Source organism: Botryllus schlosseri, chromosome 10 (genome assembly GCF_051294905.1).
Source record: "Botryllus schlosseri isolate E-star chromosome 10, Bs_hap1, whole genome shotgun sequence".
NCBI lineage: Eukaryota > Metazoa > Chordata > Ascidiacea > Stolidobranchia > Styelidae > Botryllus > Botryllus schlosseri.
Window position 1 is genome coordinate 6860325 of NC_137245.1, and position 24329 is coordinate 6884653.

The 24329-nt window shown below is 40.4% G+C and overlaps 2 protein-coding genes and 1 long non-coding RNA gene across 6 annotated transcripts; 2 read left to right on the plus strand and 1 right to left on the minus strand.

Annotated features, from left to right (window-relative positions):
* The first annotated feature begins 6386 nt into the window (after positions 1–6386).
* Positions 6387–22951, plus strand: LOC145447732 (FUN14 domain-containing protein 2-like). Of its 2 annotated transcripts, XM_080325990.1 has the most exons (4): positions 6387–6584; positions 19481–19542; positions 20614–20745; positions 22514–22951. In XM_080325990.1, exons 1-3 carry the CDS (start codon positions 6456–6458, stop codon positions 20711–20713), a joined length of 291 nt encoding a protein of 96 aa, XP_080182116.1. In that variant the 5' UTR covers positions 6387–6455; the 3' UTR covers positions 20714–20745; positions 22514–22951. The 2 variants fall into 2 exon arrangements, with proteins under 2 accessions (XP_080182116.1, XP_080182115.1); XM_080325989.1 differs by lacking the exon at positions 20614–20745.
* On the minus strand, positions 7972–17239 carry LOC145448190 (uncharacterized). Of its 3 annotated transcripts, XR_013917828.1 has the most exons (7): positions 15059–17239; positions 14279–14454; positions 12691–12802; positions 12168–12347; positions 11874–11959; positions 10569–10648; positions 7972–9262 (listed from the first exon to the last, which is right to left on the minus strand). XR_013917828.1 is itself a non-coding variant. In XM_080326540.1 (6 exons), exons 3-6 carry the CDS (start codon positions 12251–12253, stop codon positions 9214–9216), a joined length of 297 nt encoding a protein of 98 aa, XP_080182666.1. In that variant the 5' UTR covers positions 12254–12347; positions 12691–12802; positions 15059–15925; the 3' UTR covers positions 7972–9213. The 3 variants fall into 3 exon arrangements, 2 of the variants coding, with proteins under 2 accessions (XP_080182666.1, XP_080182665.1); XM_080326540.1 differs by lacking the exon at positions 14279–14454 and having other exon boundaries at positions 11878–11959; positions 15059–15925; XM_080326539.1 differs by lacking the exon at positions 14279–14454 and having other exon boundaries at positions 15059–15897.
* Positions 10644–12730, plus strand: LOC145448191 (uncharacterized). Its single transcript, XR_013917829.1, has 2 exons — positions 10644–11168; positions 11370–12730. It is a non-coding gene; the product is annotated as an uncharacterized LOC145448191 (long non-coding RNA).
* Positions 22952–24329: the final 1378 nt, after the last annotated feature.

Here is a 24329-nt window from a genome sequence, read left to right on the forward strand (position 1 = left end):
TAACCAGCTGTCTCGTGCTCTTTGATAGGCTATTCCAAACACTTCATACAATTCGAGAATGGACTACCACCTGAAACTGCCCTCAAGGCAATAATCAAAATATAAAGCACATCTTAAATTGGATGCTATTTTACCAATGTCATTGCAACTGGGGCCCCTGAAAATGTCTCGTACTGACATAATGCCTTCATTCCAACTCAGTACAGCATGACGGTTCACACTGCTGTCACAACTTGAATGAATACCATCACATAGTCTCAGGCTTTAGGAGCAAATCCAAAACTGACCTGATTTTAGGTTGAATATGATCATCTTCCTCCAAATCAAGATAGAGCTTTCTCCTCCTCTCATATGCTACCCAGCCACCGATTGAACAGTAAGTAAGTCACAAATTAGCATCCAACTTGATTCTAAATTTCACCTACCTTGAATAAGAGATGCATCCTTTTTCAATCGAGCAACATTTTGATAATATAATTTTTTAGCACAAGCTTATCTGGGAGCTGGCTCTTTCCTTGGCGGGGAAGAGAATGATGCGGACTTTTTTTTAGCCAAATTGAGGCAGGGTAATGGCTCCCAGAAGCACCTGCCGCTATGATATCTTCTGGCCGGAAATGTCAATCACATATTGTGGCTCTTGAAAACACAATAAATGGTCCATGAAAGAATAATTGTATGATGCCGGTAACAACGTATCAGTCACAGGTTTGCGCCTAATAGGCCTACACATAAATATCCAGCTTTGATATCATACCGGCATGCACTAGCGTGGCGGAACACCTCCCATACCCCTTACAGATCATAATCTGTCACAACAGAATGGAAATTCCGTAACTCACGTTTCTCTATCAAGCTGACTGATTATATTATCTTTTTTATCCGTAGAATCACGCATCGACAATATAAAACGACGTAGTTGCGATCGGTGCTGCCTTTCCTGTTCGTTCTTTGCGAGATCCACCCTGTAAATGACAAAGAGTGCTGAATTACTATTTTTTCGACTAGTATTACAACCAGGGACGGCACAATTTTTCGCAGGCATTTCCAATATCCGATAGCTGTAAATACCAATATAGTTCTGCAAAACATATATATTCATGTATATATAGTGGGTCAAATGCTACATCCGATCACAGCTAACAAACGAAACTTCCTGGATGCCAAGGTCTCGGCGGTATCACGGCTCTCGCCATAGTGAGCCAAACACGGCTTCGCGACTGCGCTAATTTGCTCGATGACTTATAATTCAACCGTATCTGATTGACAGGCCACGCAGTTACCGTTCTATCCCATTCAGTTGTCCATGGTATCACCACACAATCATAAACTTCATTCGATAGCTGACATTTCATTGTGACGTAATAAATACGTATTTTTGTGCTGTGGCTCTTTTAAAATTGAGATTTTTGATATGCACCTCGCGCATGAAGCAGGTCTTCCCACACCTTGTCTATACGCTATCTAGAGCAGTGGTTCTCAACCTTTTTCATCTCGCGGACCGGTAAAACTTCAAAAAATATTTGGCGGACCGGTGGACCTTCAAAATTGAAATCAACCCTGAATGTAAAGTATGCGCCGATTTTTTTGCAACTATGGTAGTAGAGAGTGACATTTTGAGGGTTTTATTGGTAATTAAATACGTTCATGGTGGTGTTTACGTGATTTCACGGTAGTGGGTCTGCTGAGTCGAGATAAAATCATATTGCCCAGATAACGTGCTTGCACGGAGGGTCGATTTATAGATAACTCACATATGGACATATCCGCAATACGTGATTAACGTTCGAGTGCCCAGATGCCGCTAGCGATTGCTGGTCGCTTCTTAAACAGATATTGTCCGTCACTCAGACATCATATCTGGTGTGTGATTGCAGTGTGTTCCGCCACTAGGACATCATATCAGGGGTAGATTGATACTGTGTTGCCACTCGGATATAATTTCTTAGGTGTGTTCGTAATATGTTGCGCCACTAGGACATCATGTCCTAAATGTGTCCGGACTACGTCTCCACAGGGACAGTATATCTAGGGTAGATTTAGACTGTGTTCCGCCACACGAGGAATATTTGGTCTGGGGGATATTTGGAGTTTGTTACATTTCGGATATCATGTCTGGGATGTCTTCGCACTTTGTTTTCCGCCACCACCACTGAGACATTATATCTGGTGTAGATTCGGACTGTGATCCGCCATAAGGACATCATCACTGGGGTATATTCTGCCTGTAATGGCAACATGGACATCATGAAAGGTCATGTTTGGACTGTCTTGGCACTGGGACACTATGTCTGGGGTATTTCGCACTATGTTCCGCCACTCGGGCATCACGCCTGACGTATGTTTGGATTATGTTGTCACTATGAGATCATATCTTTGGTATGTTCGCACAATGTTGCGTCATCAGGACATCACATGTTTGGTATGTTCGGAGTGTGCTGCGCCATCCGGACATCATGTCTGAGATATATTCGGACTGTAATTGCCATTCGGACATCATGCCAGTCCGAATCTATCCCAGATATGATGTCCGAATAGCGGAACACAATGCGAACATACCCCAGACACGATATTCCAGTGCCAAGATAGCCGAAACATAACCTCTCATGATGTCCGGGTTGCCACACAGGCAGAATATACCCCAGATATGATGTCCGAATCTTCGCAAGATATAATGTCCGAGTGCCATCACAGTCCGAACATACCCCATACATGATGTCCGTGTGGCGGGAGACAGTGCCAAGACATCACATATATCAGGGCTCTTCAACTTGGTGCATCGTACACCCCGGAGTGTACCAAAATTATAAAGGGGTGTACTACCCGAATAGGGTGTACCAGGGTGTACCACATCCGCAATAAAATGGACCGAGGACTAGCTATCACTATAAATAGGCGAGTTTATGCGCGAGTTTATGTGATTTTGATGCATGTATAGTACGCCTGCACCGGATGTTCTGTTGCTACAGTTAAAAACGTTTATACGCAAGGTATATATCAAGAAATCAGTGATGGAACAGAACAAAAGGGCTTTCCGTGTTGCCGAGTTCCCAGAAGCCAATTTTAACATGAGTATATGACGTTCAGATGGGCCATCACGACTCTCCGCCGGAATGCGGCCGCATATGCAATATATGTAATCGAAATACGGCCGTGATTAGCAAAAAGGATGAACATCCGCGGATTTGGCTTGCTATACGGAATCAGTGTGTTATATGGTCATTGATCAGGGGTGTACGAGTTTCGAGTAAACATTGAAAGGGTGAACCACGACGAGAAAGGTTGAAGAGCACTGCCATGTATGATATCAGAGAACAAAAATCCAAACATGCCCCAGTCTGTGTGGCGGCACACAGTCTGAATCTACCTGGGTATAGCCTACTGTCATAGCGAAGGCGTAGTCCGAACATACCCCAGACATGATGTCCGAGTGGTGCAACACGTTACGATCATATCAAAGACATGATATCCGAGTAGCAACACAAGTCCGAATCTACCCCAGATATGATGTCCGAGTGATGGAACACAGTGCGTACATAGGCCTACCTCAGATTTGATGCCCGAGTGGCAACGAAGCCCGAACGTGACCCAGACGTGGTGTCCGAGTGGCAATACAGTCCGAATCTACCCCAGACATAATGCTGTCTGGCCGCTGGCATACAATATCTGTTTACGTGGCGACCAGCAATCGTTAGCGACAACTGGGTACTCAACCGTTAGTAACGTGTTGAGCATCTACCCGTAGGTTAGTTATCTATAGTGCGAATAATTATCGAGACGACCGATTTCGAATCGTTGGGCGAGGCCGTTCACAATTCCATTTGTGTGCCTTGGAGTCGACTTTTATCAAAATACACCAACCAAAACTCTGTCAACAAAAGGAGTTCGTGTACCACCTAAAAATAGTACATTGAACGCTCTCTCATTCACGAAATTTCGTGCTGGTGACGTCATATTTTGTGATACGATTGTTGATATACAATGTTCTTTCCAATTCTCTACTAGTTGCTGACGATTACCCCTGACGAGTGTCAGCCGATAATATTCGGGTTCATTTCATTATGAATATACTATTCAATTATCTATAGTAGATTACAGAGTTCCGAGCCGAAGTCCGTGAATTAACCGACCACGTCAACTCGAATGATATTCTTCTCTTCGACAATATCTAGAGAAGAAACGTTTCGGAGTCGGACTTAGCACCTTGCTCATTTCACACTATCACCATACATGCAATACGCCGCACGAAAACACCTCGTAACAGCGATACGGGGTCATCCAGAAAAGGAATGAATCAAAAACGAATGATCATGCAAACTCCGCGATTTAGCATGTCATCTCGTAGCCTACTTGTCGTTCGCATGTCGTCACTGGAGACGGCTTGAACTTCAATAAGTTAAATCGAACATGTTTCTAGGCCTCATACTACCTCATGAAGTTCCTAGTATGTTTAGAATTTGATGTTTTATTTATTTCATCAATTGACAAGCCTTCAACATTTCACCTCTTGAACTTAGGGTATTAAATTTTAAAATACCTGGCGGACAGGCAAAAAGTCGTTGCGGACTGGCGGTTGAGAACCACTGATCTAGAGCCTAAAATTATTCTGCAAACCAACAAAAAGTAGAATTTGTTCTTGGCCAAATTATTCAAGTGGAAACTCTTCTTTGAGCTAGGCGCGATTTCATGTCAACGGCATTTTTGATTTTGACATAGGTACCATCAGAAGTTGTGTTGAAAATGGACAGGGGTGCAAGAAATTTCATCAAAAACTCAAGGGGTACGATCGCTAAAAAGGTTAAGAAATACTGTTCTAGGGCGAGATGGCTGTTTGATTGATATAATACTCCCAGTCGTTTCGACTTCTCTCCTATCATTCATTTTATCTCAATATTGTTGTGTCTGGAACTGATGAAATGATTACTGAGCTGATCTATCTAACGGTATTAAGCTGTTATGTCTGATTCTCAAATTTGTGACAATAATAAAACGATCCTGGTTCATGTCTCACGAAAGTGGGATCATTAGCGCTTGGCGGATTGCATTCAATTATTCCCCCACGCACGTAATTATCCCATTACGCACCCTGTCTGGGCTCAGTATTCCTCGATTTCTCGGCATTAATCGTTGGCGGTTTCCTTGGAGTTAGCACGTTTTATCGAAGAGTCGTTATGATGTTTCGTTATTGCTAGCTTTTCCTGTCTAGTAGTACCAAAACTCAACGCTAAATGCTCTGTAATGATGGCTATTATGTTCGTACTTGTAATGTTTATATACGCATGCATGCTGCATACCTAAGACTTGTATCGTACGGCGAAGAAATCTTGTGTAGCAGCTATCCTAATTTTGAGACGCTGAGGTCAGACGGGATTGACTTCGAACGGGCGGTAGAATTGTTGCAGAGAAAGCTACACCTGTAGATGACCCAAACAGTAGATATACATGAGGTCAAATTAGTGCGCACTTTATCGCTTATAATCCGTAGGTGGGGGTCGAATACCACTCATCAGGCGTACGATTTTGTAGTTCGATTTGAAGTAGTATTTCAATCAAACACACACCTTAGATTAGAAAAGTCCTTTCATTTAATCGCCAACTTGTGATGTTTCGAGATCACAAAATTGATTGATAAATGAATACAGCTGATAAAATACACCGAACTGAAGTTATAGTCTTTGAGGAATGTGAACCAAAATACAAATAGTTGGCGCTGCGGGAAAGACTAAAGGTTTTAGAATCACTGCTCTAACGCGTATTGCGGATTTGTTCCGGAGAACAGCAGTTTTACATAATTGAAGTCAATGTTTTGGGATCAGGAAAGGAGGACACTTTTACAAATCACAAAGGATAGATTACCGGAGCAGAAAACTGCTGATTCCTTACTTTTTACGGGAAATTCTCTTGTGTTGACAGAGGAAAAGGTCATTTTCCAACTGAAGTCGCGAATACCACGCTTCATGATAATATTGCTGTGGTGTTGACTAAAAATAGAGGTCATTTTTCAAGTCTTACTACCGAAAGACACGCTCGGACATCCACATTAGAGATATTGCGTCATCTATGGCGTTTTTAGTTGTCTCTGTCCAGTGGGCTGGCCGTCAAGGCTATCAAAGAGGACGAATTTCCAAAAAGGGAGACATTGAAGCATCCTCGGATGACATTTTCGATTTCCTGAAAAAGGAGGACAAATCCTCATTAAGGCGGGCATATGGTAATCCTATATTATGCATAGTTATGCTGTTTTCGATTTCTTTTTTTATGCACGTTGCAACATGAAATGTTCCAATATCCCATTTTCTTTAGGCTCGAAGAAAAGATGATTTTCAACAACTTCATACGTTCGGCTATTCTGCCTCGAGATTGACAAAATATTCAATGTCAATTTTTTTTTTCAGAATTGGTTTAGGTTTATCACTCGAATGGGTGATAGTTTTGTTAGAAGTTGACATTTTCACAGTATGGTAACTTGGGAATTACTGATGAGTGGTGACAACGTAACACTTGCTTCAATCCTCAGTACTTGCGACAAACATCCGTTCGTTGTTGGGGTCGTTGTCGGATACGTGACGGGAAAACTCTTCCGACAGGTATGATGAGTTTGAATTTGTCGGTATTCGCTAGTGCTAGATCCTATTCAATTATGAATATTTGTTGCTAAATTACCAACTGCGTCCGGGAGGAAATTCGCAACTGTGTCTAATTGTACGGAATTTGAAGTAGGCTTCAATTTTTGTCGAAAATCAACACAAACAATCTCATTTTGGCGCAGATTTATCTCACTGGAAAGTTTTCTTCGCGCTGCGCGCGATTTATATATGACATTGACATTCATATTTATATATTGCCATATATTGATTTTAATATTGGGACCATCGCCCTCGCAAAAATGCAATCAACAAGTAAATAAGAATAACCATAATTTTCTGAAAGAAGTCTAATAGTAATCGCAATTATAAGAGAAAGTTATATTCCTAGAGTCGGTTAATGCTATTTGGTTGGTTTAGTGTAAGGTTGCCACAGGTCCGAAATTTCCCAAACATGTTCGGAGTTTCACTGTTTAAACTGCGTCCAGGAGGAAATGCTGAAATATGCTTTAATGTCCGGAATTTTGAAGGCTTGAAGGGAGCTCAAAATTTTTCGTAGATTAACCTAAATAATATCTTATTTTTGACAAGAATCATTGAACTTTAAATTTTTCATCGCGCTGCGGGTGGTTTCTATCGTTTATTGTAATACGACTGAGTGTAATCGCAATTACAAGAAAACCGTATATTCCTAGTGTCGGTAAGGCCGCTTGGATGCTTTATTTAGTCCAGTGGTTCTCAGACTGGGGGCGTGAGAGAATCTGAAGGGGGCGCGAAGCTGCGGCAACTGAAATTTTTTTTCGCGTTCGGCGCGATTTACCTCCATTTCTTGGTTATTACTCTGTCTATAAGTCCTGTCACATTTCAAAATTCCGTTATCAACTCTCAATACCTTCCATGTCATCAAATAATAAGTTTGGATTGCCAGTATTCTTTTGGTTGCATTTTTTGACATGACGATAAGGAGGGCGCGAAATCTTTCACTATCATAAAGGGGGGCGTGTCTAAAAAAAGTTTGAGGTGGACGGTGGAACATTTTTAATTGGGAATGGAGTCACGACCATAAACGGGTGTAAACCACTGGATGTGCAACCTGCTGGTGCGGTCCGGCATTCCGGCTGATAAATAATTTTATCCGTGATAGATGAACATGACTCAGCGAAGTACACTGTAAAAAATAAAGGTGTCCATAGACATGTTTACACCTGGTACCTCCTAATACATGACCGTCATGTAAAACCGGAAGACAGGTTCAGCTCTACCTGTTGCCTAACATGTTTCTTCCCGACATGTAATCTCGTAAACACGTCCGACCTAAGATTCCAATTGACCTTTAACCTTGACTGATTGGCACAGGATCAGTAGCCAGGATATGAATTGAAACAAGCAATTCAGAGTTGGATCAAATGATGTGTATTGAGAACAAATGCATCAAAAAAAGAAAAATTCTTGAAATGGCGGAAGTTTCGAATAATACGTAATGAAATAAGAATTACTATAACGGCTAAAAATATTGACATGTCATGAAGCAATTAATTTACTACTAACAGCCACAGTGTAAGCCGAAGAGTACCTAACGTTAAGAAGTTTTGGTACTTATGCAATGAAAGAAGAATTATTACAATGACTAAAAATATTGGCCCGTCATCAATGAATTAATTTACTACAAAAAGCCACAGTGTAAGTCGCAGAGTACCTAACGTTAAGAAGTTTTGCAACTTGTGCAATGAATGAAGAATTATTACAACAACGGCTGAAAATATTGGCCCGTCATCAATGAATTAATTTACTACAAAAAGCCACGGTGTAAGTCGCAGAGTACCTAACTTTGAGAAGTTTTGCAACTTATGCAATGAATGAAGAATTATCACAACAACGGCTAAAAATATTGGCCCCTCATAAATTAATTAATTTACTACAAGAAGCCACAGTGTAAGCCGCAGAGTGCCTAACGATAAGACGTTTTGGAGCTTATGCAATGAAAGAAGAATTATTACAACAGCCCCTAAAAATATTGACCCGTCATCAATGAATTAATTCACTACAAAAAGCTACAGTGTAAGCCGCCTAGTATCTAATGTTTCGAAGTTTTGTACATATGTAATGAAACCAGAATTATAATAACGGCTAAAAGTATTGACCCGTCCTCAATAAATTAATTAAATTAATTTACAATGAACAGTCACAGTCAGACACACCTAACGTTAGAAAGTTTAGAAACGTATGTAATGAAACAAAAATTAATATACCGGCTTGAAATATTGACCGGTCCGCTATTAAGCAAGTGCTTACAAATTGTCACAGTAAAAGGCGGCAAGTACCTAATGTAATGAAACAAGAATTATAACCGCTAAAAATATTGACCTGTTCTTGGTGAATTATTCAAATTAATTCATCACGAATAGCCAAAGTCTACGTAACGTTACAAAGTTTCGAGACGTATGTACAGAAACAATATTTGATTTGCTACGAACAGCCGCAGTGTACTTAACGTTCGGAGAGTTTGTGACGGCGGACCATGAATTAGAGGCTCATGGTGCGAACTTGATGTTGAACAGCCAGTATTGTGGCCATAGCATGATGGAAGCTTCTGACCCCTTTGATAACTTTGCCATAGAAGAGAACTTTCCATTCATTCAGGATCGTATTGTACTTGATCGTCGGATATAATTCTTCGGCTCCTGATAAATGAAAATGATATTAGCTTAGTACTATCGATGTGGTCAGAGATTAAGAATTGATCAAGTATTAGGCCTCATAATAGGGTTACCATACGTCCTCTTTTAATAGGATTTGTCTACTTTTTTTGACTTCTTTAGAAGTGTCCTCGGAGGACGCCCTTTTGTCCTCTTTTTTGAGATTTTGTCCTCTTTTTTGAAAATTTATGCGAGTGATATGCCGTAAATTAGCACAGAAGTGACGCTACGGCTAGTATTTCGGAGTGAAAAACGGTGATTTATTTTTTTAGTAAACCTGTTACTAAGTGGGAAAATTCATCGATTTTTCAGAATCCTTCTCCGGTTTTGCAAGTCGCAAATTTCTGAAAAACTGTCCTCTTTTTAGATTTCCAAAATATGGTAAGCCTACCTAATAAGTCATTACCGCGTGAGTCCGGGTCATGCAAAGAGGTAAGGAAACGATCATATGTGATGGTGATTTTAAGGATATCAAACGACCATAATGGTACCCACAGTGGAATGATTTCAGCATCAGTCGTAACACTGCAACTTTCCAAGTGAAATAGGAGGGGACACGGGAAATTCTCGTAACTCACTGATATTGGATTACATCATTCTTTCAATTTAAGGTGACCTGTCGAGATACCAATTCTTATCAAATACAGTGTTAAAGGGGTACTGCGCTCTAAAAATGATGTGGTCTCAAATTGAAGAACAAATAGAACAAAAATTTTTGGCCGCAGCCATTTCCTTCAGAACGCCACCGTAATGGAGCTGCAATTTATTGAAATTTTTACAAGACCAGCTGCCGCGGCTGCTTAACCCGTTACACGGCACGATGTCTTCATCGTTGCACTTTCTCGACGCGATAAGGCGGTCACGTAGAGAACAAAACTTAGACACATTTCCTTCATAACATCGGCTGACAACTATCTAAAATTCGTTCTCTGCGTGACTACCTAATCGCGTCGAGCAAGTGTGACGGTGAAGATATCGTGCCATGTAACGGGTTAAGCAGCCGCGGCAGCTGGTCTTGTAAAAATTTCAATAAATTGCAGCTCCATTATGGTGGCGTTCTGAAGGAAATGGCTGCGGGCAAAAATTTTTGTTTGTTTTTACCTTCAATTTGAGACCACATCATTTTTAGAGCGCAGTGCCCCTTTAATACGGCAATACAGTGTTAATAGTGCCATAAATTGCCTTTTTTGTATGATGTGAATGATGTAGCCCGATGGCAGTGAGCCATGCGATTTGCTTGTGTCCACAACACAGTAGGACATAATGCTTTCACATATACCAAACAACTCACTTTGTCAACAAACAGGAAGCTGCCATAGTTGTCATTGAAGATCGTTGCGATCCCAACCATCCACCCCAGTTTTTGTTGACCTGAACGAGAAGTGCCAGAAATCAACTAAATGTATGTTTTGTCGCGACTGCGACATCGTAAAGTAAATCAGCGACTTTGAAACCTTGCGCGGGCCCCTCTAATGTTGATGAAGATTTTCAGTCATCCGACAGGAGGGAACAGGGTTGGGCAATGGTGAAAACATGACATATATTACTACGCAGCAAATTCGATGACAATTATGTTATGACAAGTAAGTGTGCAGTCATGTCCTGCAAGGATTTGCAGGTCGCCTTTGTATACCGCTGGGCTCATTTGACAACGAATATTCCAAGCTTGGACATATGAATATCAAGGTTGCGGCGAGGCTGCGTATATCGCGTTGTGCAAAGGTTCCACCGCTCATTTGTGCGAGTACTAATAAATATTATATTCAATTTCTAGAATCGCCGTGCAGCCCAAGGGTTGGTCGCCCTTATATCTAAGGAAGAAATGTCTATGTCTGGAAGTATGTGCGAATAAAAAATTCAAGATAACTAAAATCTGGCCAAAAAGAACAATGTATGTTAATTTAAAAAGTATCTTTAGGTCACCTACGAGTTTTGTACACTGACTTCACTTTTTGCTAACCCAAGGTTATAATTAGGGCCATTCAAAGTCATATTATGTTCTATGCATCAGCAAGTCGTGAAATCAATTTCAACACAAAACCGTATCCCTTTGAAGTATATTGAAGCTATGAAGTAACATTTTCCTGGTTAGGTCATGAAGCTCAAAATTTACATCAAGAAGCGATTGCACAAGAATGAGGTTTAACAAATAATGGAGCTGCAAATACAAGACATTTCACCAGCGCTTTATGCACACCTGCAGAAGTGGCAACCCACATCAGCGTCTGTGAAGCTCTCACTTTCCATACCAAAGTCATCTTACGTCCAAATCTTAACTTCAAAGACTTTAACATTTCACACTACTACTGTACTACAACAGTGATTTAGAATAAAAAGTGGACGTGTATGCCTGTTGTTGCATAGGTTTTACTCTTTTAGTTCTGTCAGTGCCGATGTTTGCATGTCAAAATACAGCATTTTCACATAAATTCATATTTTCCAAAAAATAAAATCATAATATTGATTTTCTAAGGTCATATAAAAAAGGCCCTAGTTATAATATATGTCATTTTTTGTGTCATGAACAATGATTGCGCATGCTACAAATGCCGAGGGTTTGTGCCATCAGTGACTTGATCATAACACTGCTTTATACCTACGGTTCTGTCCACTTGCCTCTTCTTGCGTTTTAATGTATCTCGATGCTGCGCTCGTCGTCTGTGGAGAGTATACATGTTGACTCTGTAGGACAAAATAGATCTTAATTAAAACATGACCGATTATCGGTGCAAGGTGCTACTCCTCGCCAATGTTCCTTCTAAGCTGCTCGCATGCGCACATATTGGAGAAAAATTAGACGTAACATTGTCTGTTGGTGTTATCAGTATCATATCAAAATATTCATATTGAGGATATCTAGATGAGGAAAGCATGATACTAAAATGCTCACATTGCATGTTGAGACTCGAGAATACTTGCAGCGTTGACTAGATTTTTCCACAAGCTGCAGAGATTTCCATTTGTCGCAGCGTCCATGCTTCTGCTATTTCAAGTTCAAGACGAGAACTTCTTTTTCATGGTGTCTTCGCCATTCCCTCATCTTGTTGCAGAGCTTGTCTTTCCATGATCCCTGCAATGTGGCATAGTTGAAGAAAGGTTTGGATTAAGTTTGGACAAACTTTTGACATGTCTGTCACCAACATTGAAAAATTGGAATGTAATGCAGCCTCTGCTGTATGATATTACACATTGATATTAATCGTCAATAATTGGTGCGTGCATACGTCGTAGGACTAGCCTATTGCATGAACGTGGTAGGGGGATTGTCATTATCAGTGACTTGATCCCAACACTGCTTTATACCTACCCAATGCGCATCGATCAACATCGGCTAAATCTCGAATAGACTTTGTGTTGATATCCCATTCAAAATGGCCTCATGACACGATTCGAATGTTATTTTTCATCCTAACCTGAATCTTTTCTTGTCACGTATAGTCTTTTTACCCACTCGACACTTATTGCTTTTTGCTGTACCTCGATGCAGCGCTCGTCTCCTGGAGAATATACCGATGCAGGTTGACTCTGTAATAAATATCTTCATCAAAGCCCAGCGAATTATCACCTTGCCGGTAATATTGAGTCAGTTTATTGCAGAAATAGCAAAAGTTTTTTCAGGCCCAACTATTTCGTAAGAGCAGACAGTTCCGATCAAAAATGAAGATAAGCAGTAGCCTAAAATTCTAAGGTAATGGGGAGGAAACAGGCAATTTACATATACAAGATCACAATTTCTTCAAAATTAAGATTTTCAGGGTGAAAAATGTCAAAATTGTCAATTTTATCGGTCAAAATCGTCAATTTTATCGGTCAAAATCTTCGGTTTTTAGATAAAAATAAAATCACTCATATCAACATATTCTAACATATTCAATTCGGGAAACAAAAAAGTACTACCGTAATTTTTCAAGTATAGAACGCCCCCATGTATAATACGCACCCCTAAAATAGCATGCAAATTCTGGGAAAAAGCCTGTACCCATGTATAGTACGCACCCTGCATTTCAGTACATGAATAGTTCCGATTTCGTATACGATGTCATTTTATTTTGCGATGTCACTCTTGAACAATCATTACATAACGATCGCTAATCAAGTAATCATCATACAATTAGCGGGATTGTCTTTAAACGATAGTAGATAGCAGTTAAAGCCTGCGAAGCGGGCGGCGCGATAGTTCGGGCTAGCGACGCGACACCTTGAGCACGAGGAGACCTTTTACAGATGCGATTGCTAATAATTATACAATTAACGGTATTGTCTCTAAACGATAGTAGATAGCAGCCAAAGACTGCGAGGATGCGGGGAGTTAGTTTAGGCCAACGAACCGACATCCAACATCTTGCTCACGATGCCTATTATAGATGCGATTGCGCCTAGGCTAACGGTTATGTCATGCGCAACAGGTCTGTTGGAGATGCGACTGATTACGCAAGCGTTTATATCTTGCGCACATGGCCTCTTGTGTATGTATAAATTGCGTATGCGATTGTTCGGGCCTGTCGTTGACGCGATGAATTGGCGAAAATTGCAGCGCGCGAGTGTCTATTAGTGACCTAATTTCGCTTGCGTTCAAACAGCAAACCAACTCAGCAGGAGATCGCATGCTTTTGCACACGACTCTCGTTAATTGGATACACGCTTCCCACTAATTACTACGCGCGATGGCTGAAAGTGACGCGCGATTGGAAACAAACATAAGAATGAGGATAAGTGTGATTTCAAGTTTTTTATCGAGAGAGATTTCTTCCAAGCGTGTTGTTCCCATGTAAAATACGCACCACCCGATTTTAGGGCAAAAAATCGTGAAAATTTTGCGCATTATACATGGAAAATCACGGTAACCTATGGTGGATTAGTAATCTATATAGACCATGAATGGCCAACCTTTTCGGCTGAAGGGCCCCATGCAATTGACGAACGAGTGCGCGGTCCACTAGCCACGCCAAGCGGGTAAAATTTTCGAAGTTTTTAAATGAACAAGGTCAATAATATTATTACTGGAGTATTGCGGGTCTATTGTATACCACCCGCTAGGCTCAGATTGCAAGGACACGACTATTCGGCGTCTGGCCACATCGATAACGAAGATCTCCAATAATATGCGACAATCATTTTGTGCCTGCATTTCACCATTGACGATCTTTATGCGAGCGCAAACGCGAAAAGACTTTCTCCTGTAATTGCGAATACAGTTAGACTCAATCGGATAAATTAGGCGTTTTTTTTTTCGTTTTCAGTAGCGGGTAGGCTATCCAAGCAAGAAATCGTGCGACAATTAAACACGCAAAGCGTGAAGAAAAATTTCGCTGCTATTCTAGTTTATTGTAATGTACGACAGTTTACTGAAAATGTGACTGGACCCTGGATCTGCCAATGCGTCAGAACTGATATTTTAGTCATCAACATCCCAAGCGTCGCAGTCAGAATTGTAATTTTTTGTTGGCAATGCAAGTTTGCAATCTGAGCAATTCATTTTCGATAATATAATAGGAAATTAGCTAACGGGTCACGCAAAACCCTCTCGCTGGCCACCCCTGATATATACAGGCCAATGCGATAATTTCGGAGCCGGAGCAGCAGCTGGAGCAGGAGCAGTTTCAATTTGCGGCTGCTCTAAAGCCCTGCATATAACACGGCGTGATTTTGACTAAAATCTATATTCGTTTCTATTACAGATATCGAACAAGACAAGATAATTTTAGTACGGTATGATCACCATGATCATCGCTTTACGATGATAATTATGTTGTCATGCATAGAATATAATTACTCACTTACATCTTCAAAACCAGTCATATTTTCCCATATCTTTGGCAGACAATTCATAAAAATCGCCGTTTCATTCAAGCGATTTGTCGTAATATTCCGTAGTGAATTTTCTGTCCTAGATGGTACTACGAACTACACATCTCACAACATCATAAATCTCAGGTAGGTGATCAACTGTGATCACCTTTCTAATATTACCATGGATTATCAGCATTTTCATATTTAATAGCACTAGAGTAATAAATCGCTAACCAGTCTGATGAATCTGAAAAATAGAACGCCATGTTGAAAATTACGCAATTTTAATTACTGGTACTTTTCTTTATCGGCATATAGTTCCCTAATAAACTTTGAAACATATTCTATGATGCAGTCTAATGTAGCCATCTCACCATCAATGTTCCCTCTAAGCTGCGCCCGTGCGCAAATGCACAGGGCTAACACGGTCTCTGTGCACAGAAAATGTAAGTTGTGCACAAAAAATCCAATATGATGACCTTTTTTTTAGTCTTTACGCACTGTTGTCCAAGGGTCTGCGCAGTGAGTTTGTGAGTGTGCTGCTTTGAGCAGACTCGTCAAAAATTAGAGGAACATTGCTCACCATATTGTAATTTACCGATACAGTATACCAGTAAATTATGGAGTCTCTGGTATAATATTTCACCAGGTTGTAAAACACAAAGGAAACCGGTTTCTGTCAGCCTCACACTGAATAACAGTGTAAATATCGGCCAAAGCCTGTCTTGAGGATACCACAAATGTGACAGTGCCCGTCAAAATCTTCATAGAGAAACATTGGACCACCTTGATCCTGATTGACAACATGGATTCTCTTTTGCCGTGTTTGTCACATAATTTTACAGAGCAAACTTGTCCTTCCATATCTTGCATTCGACAAAATGCAACATATTGGCTGGGTAGACACATCCTCCCAATATGTTAACTGGCTCAACTTTCTTGGGTTCATCATTTACATAGTTAGGCGAAGACATTCCCAACATGATATACTGTAATCGACTGGTTACCGTATGCACTCTGAAGCTATGGTAAGTGCTGAACGTCATCGGTGGATTGCTGTCTCCACACGGTACCATACTACAGGTGAATGCGGTACACCAACGATGCACATAACGTACATGATTTAGCAAGACTTTCCGGGATGAAAACTGACCACAAACGCATCTTTTAACTGGGCAAGCCCAATCCATAACAGTCAGTCAGCGTCGACAATAAATTCTGTTCTCAGTGCGGTTGGCTTGCTGGCGGCTTCCCGGCAATACAAGATTCTCAACCAATCATGGCGCATACTGAAATCACGTGTGCCGTGAACTTTTTCAACCAATAACAACGGATACTAAAATCTTGTGAGCCGTAAACTAATAGATTACAGCCATTTTTCAACCAATCACGACGGATACTGAAATCGTGTAAGGTGTGAACTAATAAATTACGACGAATACTCACATGTTTTATAATAGATAGCTAACCTATAAGGATAGATTCGCCACAGCTATCGTCACGCTTGCTTGCTCAGCAATATGAACGTTACATAATTTCATATCCCATAGCTTCAGACCCGAGCGCTCAAATTAGATATAGTTGATTTCATTTGAAAGCAACATTCTGAAAATATACATTAAAATTTCAATAGAGCAATGGAATTACCCCGAAGTAGCCTTCAAAATCTGAAAATCAGCATTGTTCCAAACAATCGCAGCGACGCAGCACAATGGCCCTAACGGTGTCCGGTCAATACCGAGAAAACCATTACCGAGAATGCCATTACAGAGAATGGAAACAACCGAGAATGGACATTACCGAGAAAGGACACCACAGAGAATGGACATTACCGAGAATGGACACCACCGAGAATGGACATTACCGAGAATGCAATATATGCAATGCAGGCATGCTATGCATATGAGCAGGTCGTGTGTGTGCATCAGGGCGTTGCCACATTCGGTATCGATGCTCAGGTATTAATTTCTCGACAAAATCAGTCCCAGTAAGCTATATTCTTGACATTGGCCATTCTCGGTAATGCCCATTCTCGGTGGTGTCCATTCTCGGTAATGACTATTCTCGGTATTTTCCATTCTCGGTAATGTCCATTCTCGGTAATGGCATTCTCGGTAATGTCCATTCTCGGTAATGGTTTTCTCGGTATTGGTATAGAACCGGCCCTATAACGCGTGGTTGCGAATGTTCGGAACAATGCCGAATTTCATAGTTTGGGGTGTATTTCGAAGGCGTTCCATTGCCCTGATTAGATTTTAATGCATATTTTCGGAATCAGTGCGACAGTAGCTTTCAAATCAGAGCAACGTTATTCCAAACTGAAACGCAACATGTTTTTTACATAACATGTTACGTTTCAGTTTTGAACTTGATTAATTGGAAAACACGTCGCGTTTTCGGTTTTAAACTTGATTATTTTGAAAACACGTCGGCGTTTTTTGTTAATAAACGTGTTTTTGGAAAAAACATGCAAAAAACACGTTGAATACACGGTATATTTTTTACAGTGTAGGCCTACAATTACGTTCCCTGCATTTTCGAAGTCATCTTCTCCACCAGCTCTACCGCTAACTTTGATAACTTGGGCCCAGAGTGAATAAAAATTTATAGTGATAAATGATATAACCAATATTATTGACAGAAGTCATACACAATATTTAAGATCAGATGCACATAGAAACCAGACACACATAGAAACCTGATGCATATAGTAAGCCCGTGCAAAAGTTGCATCGATCATCCTGTAGTTTACCCAAACAACCCAGTGTTTTTATGGGCGGGAGTTGGCTTGAAAGTGTTGTTTTGGCCGTGGTCACACGACGCACAACCACATATCTGCACCGACCATACACTCTAACAGTATTATAACAAGCTATCAAACACATGACCGACTGACCAGACAAAAATTCCATCCTTCCCGCCGCGAAGAAGTCTGTTGCAAACCAAATGAGAATACCTTCCCTAGTGATCACCCGAGCAAAAATAGGAGATGGTCCAATAGTCAACTTAATTCACGACCAATGTTACACAATTCCTCTCCTGTCGGCAATTCCTCCGACCGGCAAAGCATTGCTAGTGTGACGTCAGGTGTGTTCATACTTCGTTTTAAAACCCGCTAGCAGGCCCTAAAGCAGGGGTTGGAAACCTTTTTCGACCGAAGAGCCATATTGACCCAATATTTTCGATTGTAACTCGCGAAGAGCTTCTTCAAATTGGGAATTGAATCGCGACCATAAACTGTTGGAAACCACCGAATGTGACACCTGCTGGTGCGCATCGGCATTTCCGCTCATACATAGTCTCATCCGATATGGTCCGTCAGACGATTTCATCCTGTCCGTGAAGAAATCTGTTGGAGACCAAATGAGAATACCAACCCTAGCAATCACCAGAGCTCACAGTTGAGATGGCACAATTCAGGACCGACGTGCCACTCCACAGTCGATGGGCGAAGCTTTACGAGTATGACCCTTGACAATCAATGTGTTCAGACCGCATCCCAAAACCCGCTAGTAGGCGGGTAGATTGCGTGCAGGACCGGTGAAATTACGTCAAAATCTTACCGCCAAAGCTGTATCTTTATTGATAAGTGGCATGTTGATTAAATGGAAAAAGACTTAATTTTGACCAAGGTCAGAAGTGGTCAAAGTGGCGCGGAAGTAAAAATTTGTCGGTAATAATGTTGCGGAATTTACATATTGTGATGTACCAAACATATGACGTGACAATTGAAAACTTGTGATCTCATCATGCAGCCTCATCTCAATCCTTATGTTGTCTTCGAATGTTCAGAGTGTAAATAGAAGAACGTGGATAGGGGTTTAAAGAGAGATGAAAATGTTTCATGTTTAACATTGTTTCTAATCTTGAAAGCTAATAGATATTTTTTAATTAACCGTCACTTTCTCATTACCTAATATCAACACATTCACTGAGCAGCATTTAATAACAATTTAATTTAGAAATAAAATTGAAATACGCTGAAGAATATAGCTAATTTCTTTCACTCGACCCGCCAACGTAATTATTTTTCTCACTTGGCCCGATTAGGAAAAATAATTGCCCACCCAAGGTCTAGGCTACCCCTACAATACCTTTTTCTGCGCCACCAAATGTTTCCAGCGACCGCCCCCATATCGCCCACTAGTATTACCGATTCGATAGAAATCAAGACAAGATTAAGAATACCACTGGATTAGAGTGATGCGGAAATCAGGCCGTGTATGCCGTCTGGTGTAATAAGGACTCTTAGCAGTTGGAACTTTGGAACAACTAAATTTGCAGTCTTGTCCTTATCTCGTGTTTGTGTATTCTTGTAAAATGAAGCTGATCTGTTGTAGGCTACGCAAGATGGCTCTGTGGATCATCAGGGGTTTCACAAAATTTCACAAGGATGAATTTGTTCGTTTACAGGCTGGGAAAATGACTGCATATTCGCTTGGTGGCTCATTATTCCTCGTTTTCATGGGATATCGGTGAGTAATAAAGTCATTCATATACCGGTATCAGATACTCACGTAGCATTCAGACTACAATATAATAACTGTTATTCAGTGTTGTTGATGGATTTCTCAGTTTCATAATATTTCACTGCTTCCAATACGCGGGACCGTTGTCCCAAATGTAGAATAACTAGTAACGCTCATGGGCAAGGGCTTCTCGGGTAGTCCGTAAAAAGTATACCCAATTCTTTGCTGACTTCTCTGATCGCACCGTATCGTCTATTCGAATGATGGTGGTTAGTGGTGTTTTGACAGTTTAACCACATTCCAAATTATCTTTTCCTACCATGAATAAGAATAAGATTCATACAGCCCTGTCCGTAAAACTTTCTTCAGTTGAGAAACCGGCTGTTATTGTAACTATTAGGTAATTAAATTTATTAATGGTCCCGGAATGGCCCGTATAAGTATAGTATTGATGTCTAGCAGGCAGTTTTGGGATCGAGTTGTAGGTCTCATCGAGTCACTGCAGATTTATGAGTTGACGAACGTGAATCGAAAATGTTCAAGCGACTCGAAGTTATAAAACAGCAGCGCCAAACCATATGGTCTCGACCAAATTCCCGATTTGAAAATGTTACGCGACCTGCTGAATTTGATATGGTCACTATCCTAAAAATGATCAACACAGCCGTCGAGACTTTTTCGCGGCTTATTTGCGAAGTTGATTACTAAAAACCCTACGGCACGATAGAGAACGGTTGATTTACGTATTCCGTACGTGACAATCGCCTATTTCCGTAGTATAGGCCTACATAGAATTGTACGTACCAAATATTTGATATGATGTCCGTACTTTCTAATACTGCAGGTATGATAACGACAATGCCACCTTTGATGTCATGTGTTAATACGTACGTTTATTATTTGAACCGACCATGATGCGTACGGAACTCCAGGTCATATTGCAAGGAAGCATGGACCTTTTCGTTAGAAAAATTAATCCATACCATACATGCACCGCTCCATATCGCAGACCGATGTTTCGTTCCATAACATAGACCTACTATACTCGCGTAATACCATACCGTGCATTACTGGCAGACTGAAATTCCCCTACTTGTCCGCACTACTACAAAATAACAACATCATTGCAAGTGCTGCCAGTGTTGAACACGAGGGTGGTGAAGTTTTAGTACTATAAAACTTCGTTTCAATCAAATTGTCGCCTAACTGGTTGGTGTTCCAGAATTTGGATAGCCTACATCTTTCAACAGCAGAGTTGGATCAATTGTAATTTGTAATTGTAATTGAATGTAATTAATTACATTTTTCAATGTAATTGTAATGTAATTGTAATTGAAGCATTTTTATTTTGTGTAATTGTAATTGTAATTGTAATTTGACAAAAATTTTGCGCAATTACAATTTCAATTACATTAAATTGCTATTGAGACCTGACAAGCACAGCATAAAACAATTGACTTATAATGCATTCTCTTTAAACGAACGACAAGGAATTTGGTGGATCCATTCGCGAAGGCCATTAACCGCGCCCTTGCGGGCGAAGTTTATTTTTATTTTTACCGCTATGCTGGCCTCGGCTGCCATTCCATACAATTTTTAAATTACTAACCAACCGATGGATTCGCAACACGTGGCTCACGATTGAATACGCCGAGAAGCGAACTGCTGAGCCGGCTAAAAGCAGCAGAATTGATAGTCCCATAGCTGGCGATCCAAGAGTCGAAATTTGATATGCATGGTCCTAATCGAAAGCTAGTGTCGCACTGATTCCGCAATAAAAGTATATTTCCAGGCAATGGTACCATCCCAAAATAGTCGTGAAAGTCTGGGAATCGGCATTGTTCTGAACAATCGCTATGGGCGTAACTGGTAATTGTTGTAGTCATGCTGCTGCAGCGCTCTCACTTTTCAGAACAGTCGGCCTTAAACGGCTATTTTGGAGCAGTTACATTGCCCTGACGAGATTTTATTTTGTATTTTCGGAATTAGTACATCAATAGCTTACGATGAAGACCAGATGCATCAAATTTGGACGCATGGATCGCCAGCTCTAGGACTATAAAGTTTGCTGGTTTTAACCGACTTTTCAGTACGTTTGTCGGTGCATTCATCCGTGACTCGCATATTGCGCATCTATCCGTGGGTTGGCAATCTACAATACGATTTCAGATCACGATGATGCATCGTTATTTCGTCTGGCTAACTAACCAGACCACTGGATATTATATAACGTCTTATCTGACAAAGCACGGTTTTGTTTTTACTCATCATCCTAATTCCTACGTCCCTCGATAAAAATAATATTCTTTCTTTAATTATATACTATATACGCAAATCCAACACATGCATATATTATAATACTTTTTCAACGACATACTGCACCCTATCCTCAATCCTAACCCAGAGGAAATTAGGTAAATAACATTTTACATTTCCAATTACGTGAGCCATAATTACCTAGCATACAAAACACGCTTACATTACGTCACAGTGACATCTTACATAGCATACTATGTACGCACATCAACGCAATTATTACTACACAATCTGAACTAGACTTGAATTGTTCTTAAATACGCTACGGTTGTCAAGGAGCACGGTTGAATTTATGACTATTCAATTACATGTTCAACAGCAGCAATTGTAATTGTAATTGTAATGCAATTGATGCATGCAAGGAGTAATTGTAATTGTAATTGTAATGTAATTGATGCATGCAAGGAGTAATTGTAATTGTAATTGTAATTTGATATTTTTAGCATGGAGTAATTGTCATTGTAATGTAATTGAAGCATTCATGAAAGTAATTGTAATTGTAATTGTAATTGAACTGAAATAATGTAATTGATCCAACTCTGTTCAACAGTGCGTTCATATAAACGTTTATTATGAAATTCATAGAATTCATGGAAATTCATGTTGCACGGCAATCACGATCTAAATATCCGTCGCTCATGAAAGTGCTTTAATTTCACAGAGTGGGCTACATTGTCGTCGATCGAGATCGGTTTGCTCGAGATCTCAAACGAACTCTTCTTTATACGTTCTTCTCAAAGAGAAAATCGATCATGTATCTTTTCACTCTCGGCAAAGTCCCAATATATCTGACTTACGGTGTCTCGGGATTTGCTGCGGGCTTTGTAAACGGATTTTTCTCCTGATGTTCGAGACCTTGCAAAGCCACTGACAAACCCAGCTGACGAGATGTGCGAGTGGAGGATTTCATATGAAACACGGTATTGCCAAAATGAGGAACATATGTATTAATGTACAAGATGACTAACGATTGTGAAATTTTCAAACTGAATATTGCGGAGACAATCCTTTTGTTTTGAAAAATGTGAAGGAATAATGCTCGATTTTTGTTTTCACGTGCGAAACTGGTGAAAATAAACCAATAATGCTCAGTTCGAAATGGGGGAAGGGGGTTCGAGCGTTGCAGTGTAATTTAATGTAAGCAGACGACCGCCAGCGATTGTAGGCTCCATTTCGTGGTGCTTTAGCAGAAGGTGTCATAGGACTGTTTAAGATAACCACCAAACGGTGCACACCAAAACAGTGGAGAAACGCGAAATCCAAAGTTTGCGTCCGCCGTCGTGTTCTAGGCACGCTAGAATAAAGGGATGCTCGCATGCGGAGACTGGCTTGCGAAATGGTTCATATGCAGCCTATACATACATTAAATATATGACGCTGGCAAACCGAAAATTAGCTATACTTCAGATGACAGGCGATATACTGCAGAGGGTTGTGTATTGTTACGCTGGTGAAAATGCTTCATAGCTGGCATCGATCGACGTGATCTCTTTCGCAGAGATAATAATTGCATCCGTATAACGCCGACTGTATTTTCAAACATTTCTACTGCTAAGTTGGTACGCCATAATGATTTAGGGCGGAGATCCGGGAGATGGCTAATCATCTTGTGATTAAAAACTGCTAATCAGGACTATAGGTCAACAGATTACACTGGTCAACAATTTTAAACGGAAACTTTGACTTTGATTTTTGAACTTGATTTGGACTAATTTTGGCCTGCTGATTCCAAATATGCCGCTGGTTTTCTTCCATCACGTCAAGTTTTGTTTCTACGATATATGCCGAAAATATGCAAATTTTCACGAATTTAGCCATATTGTATTTCCATACCACATAAAAACGTCATTTTTACCATACAATAAATTCTATACGAAGGTTTCGATTGAATTATTGAGAAAAAAATACTGGTATCGATCTATAGGCCGATGCTTTCACCCATTTTTGGCTGGCGGATGGAATCACCCGACGATATTTCACACACATATTTGATGCAAACTTGCAGGACATGGCAAGAAAAATGAACATTACATTTACTATCAGGTAAGGTCCAATGCCACGTTCAGCTTATCCAGTGTAACTTGAAACTCCTATACGCTCGATAATTCGGATCAAGATGAAGATCTTATGGATAGCATGATGAATATTATTTTGAAATCGAAGATGATTTGGAACGTAGAGTAGTCCATCAACATGAGTTATTGATCTGATATGAGCTTTGTGACTTCGAATAGAAATCTTCGGAACTTTTAACATCCTTACGAAGTGAGAAAGATTACTTGGCAAGGTAGAGAAGGTATCTCACTTTCGATTAGGAGAAACAGCCTTTTCTTCGTAGGCCTAATTTCAGTAGCTTTGTGTATTGCCGTGATACTGGCATTGTCATATTATACTGCTACCATGGATAACTAGAGGAGTTAGGAATCCCGATTTACAACTCGAGTGAATGGCTAATGCCTATTGGTAGCTCAACAAGG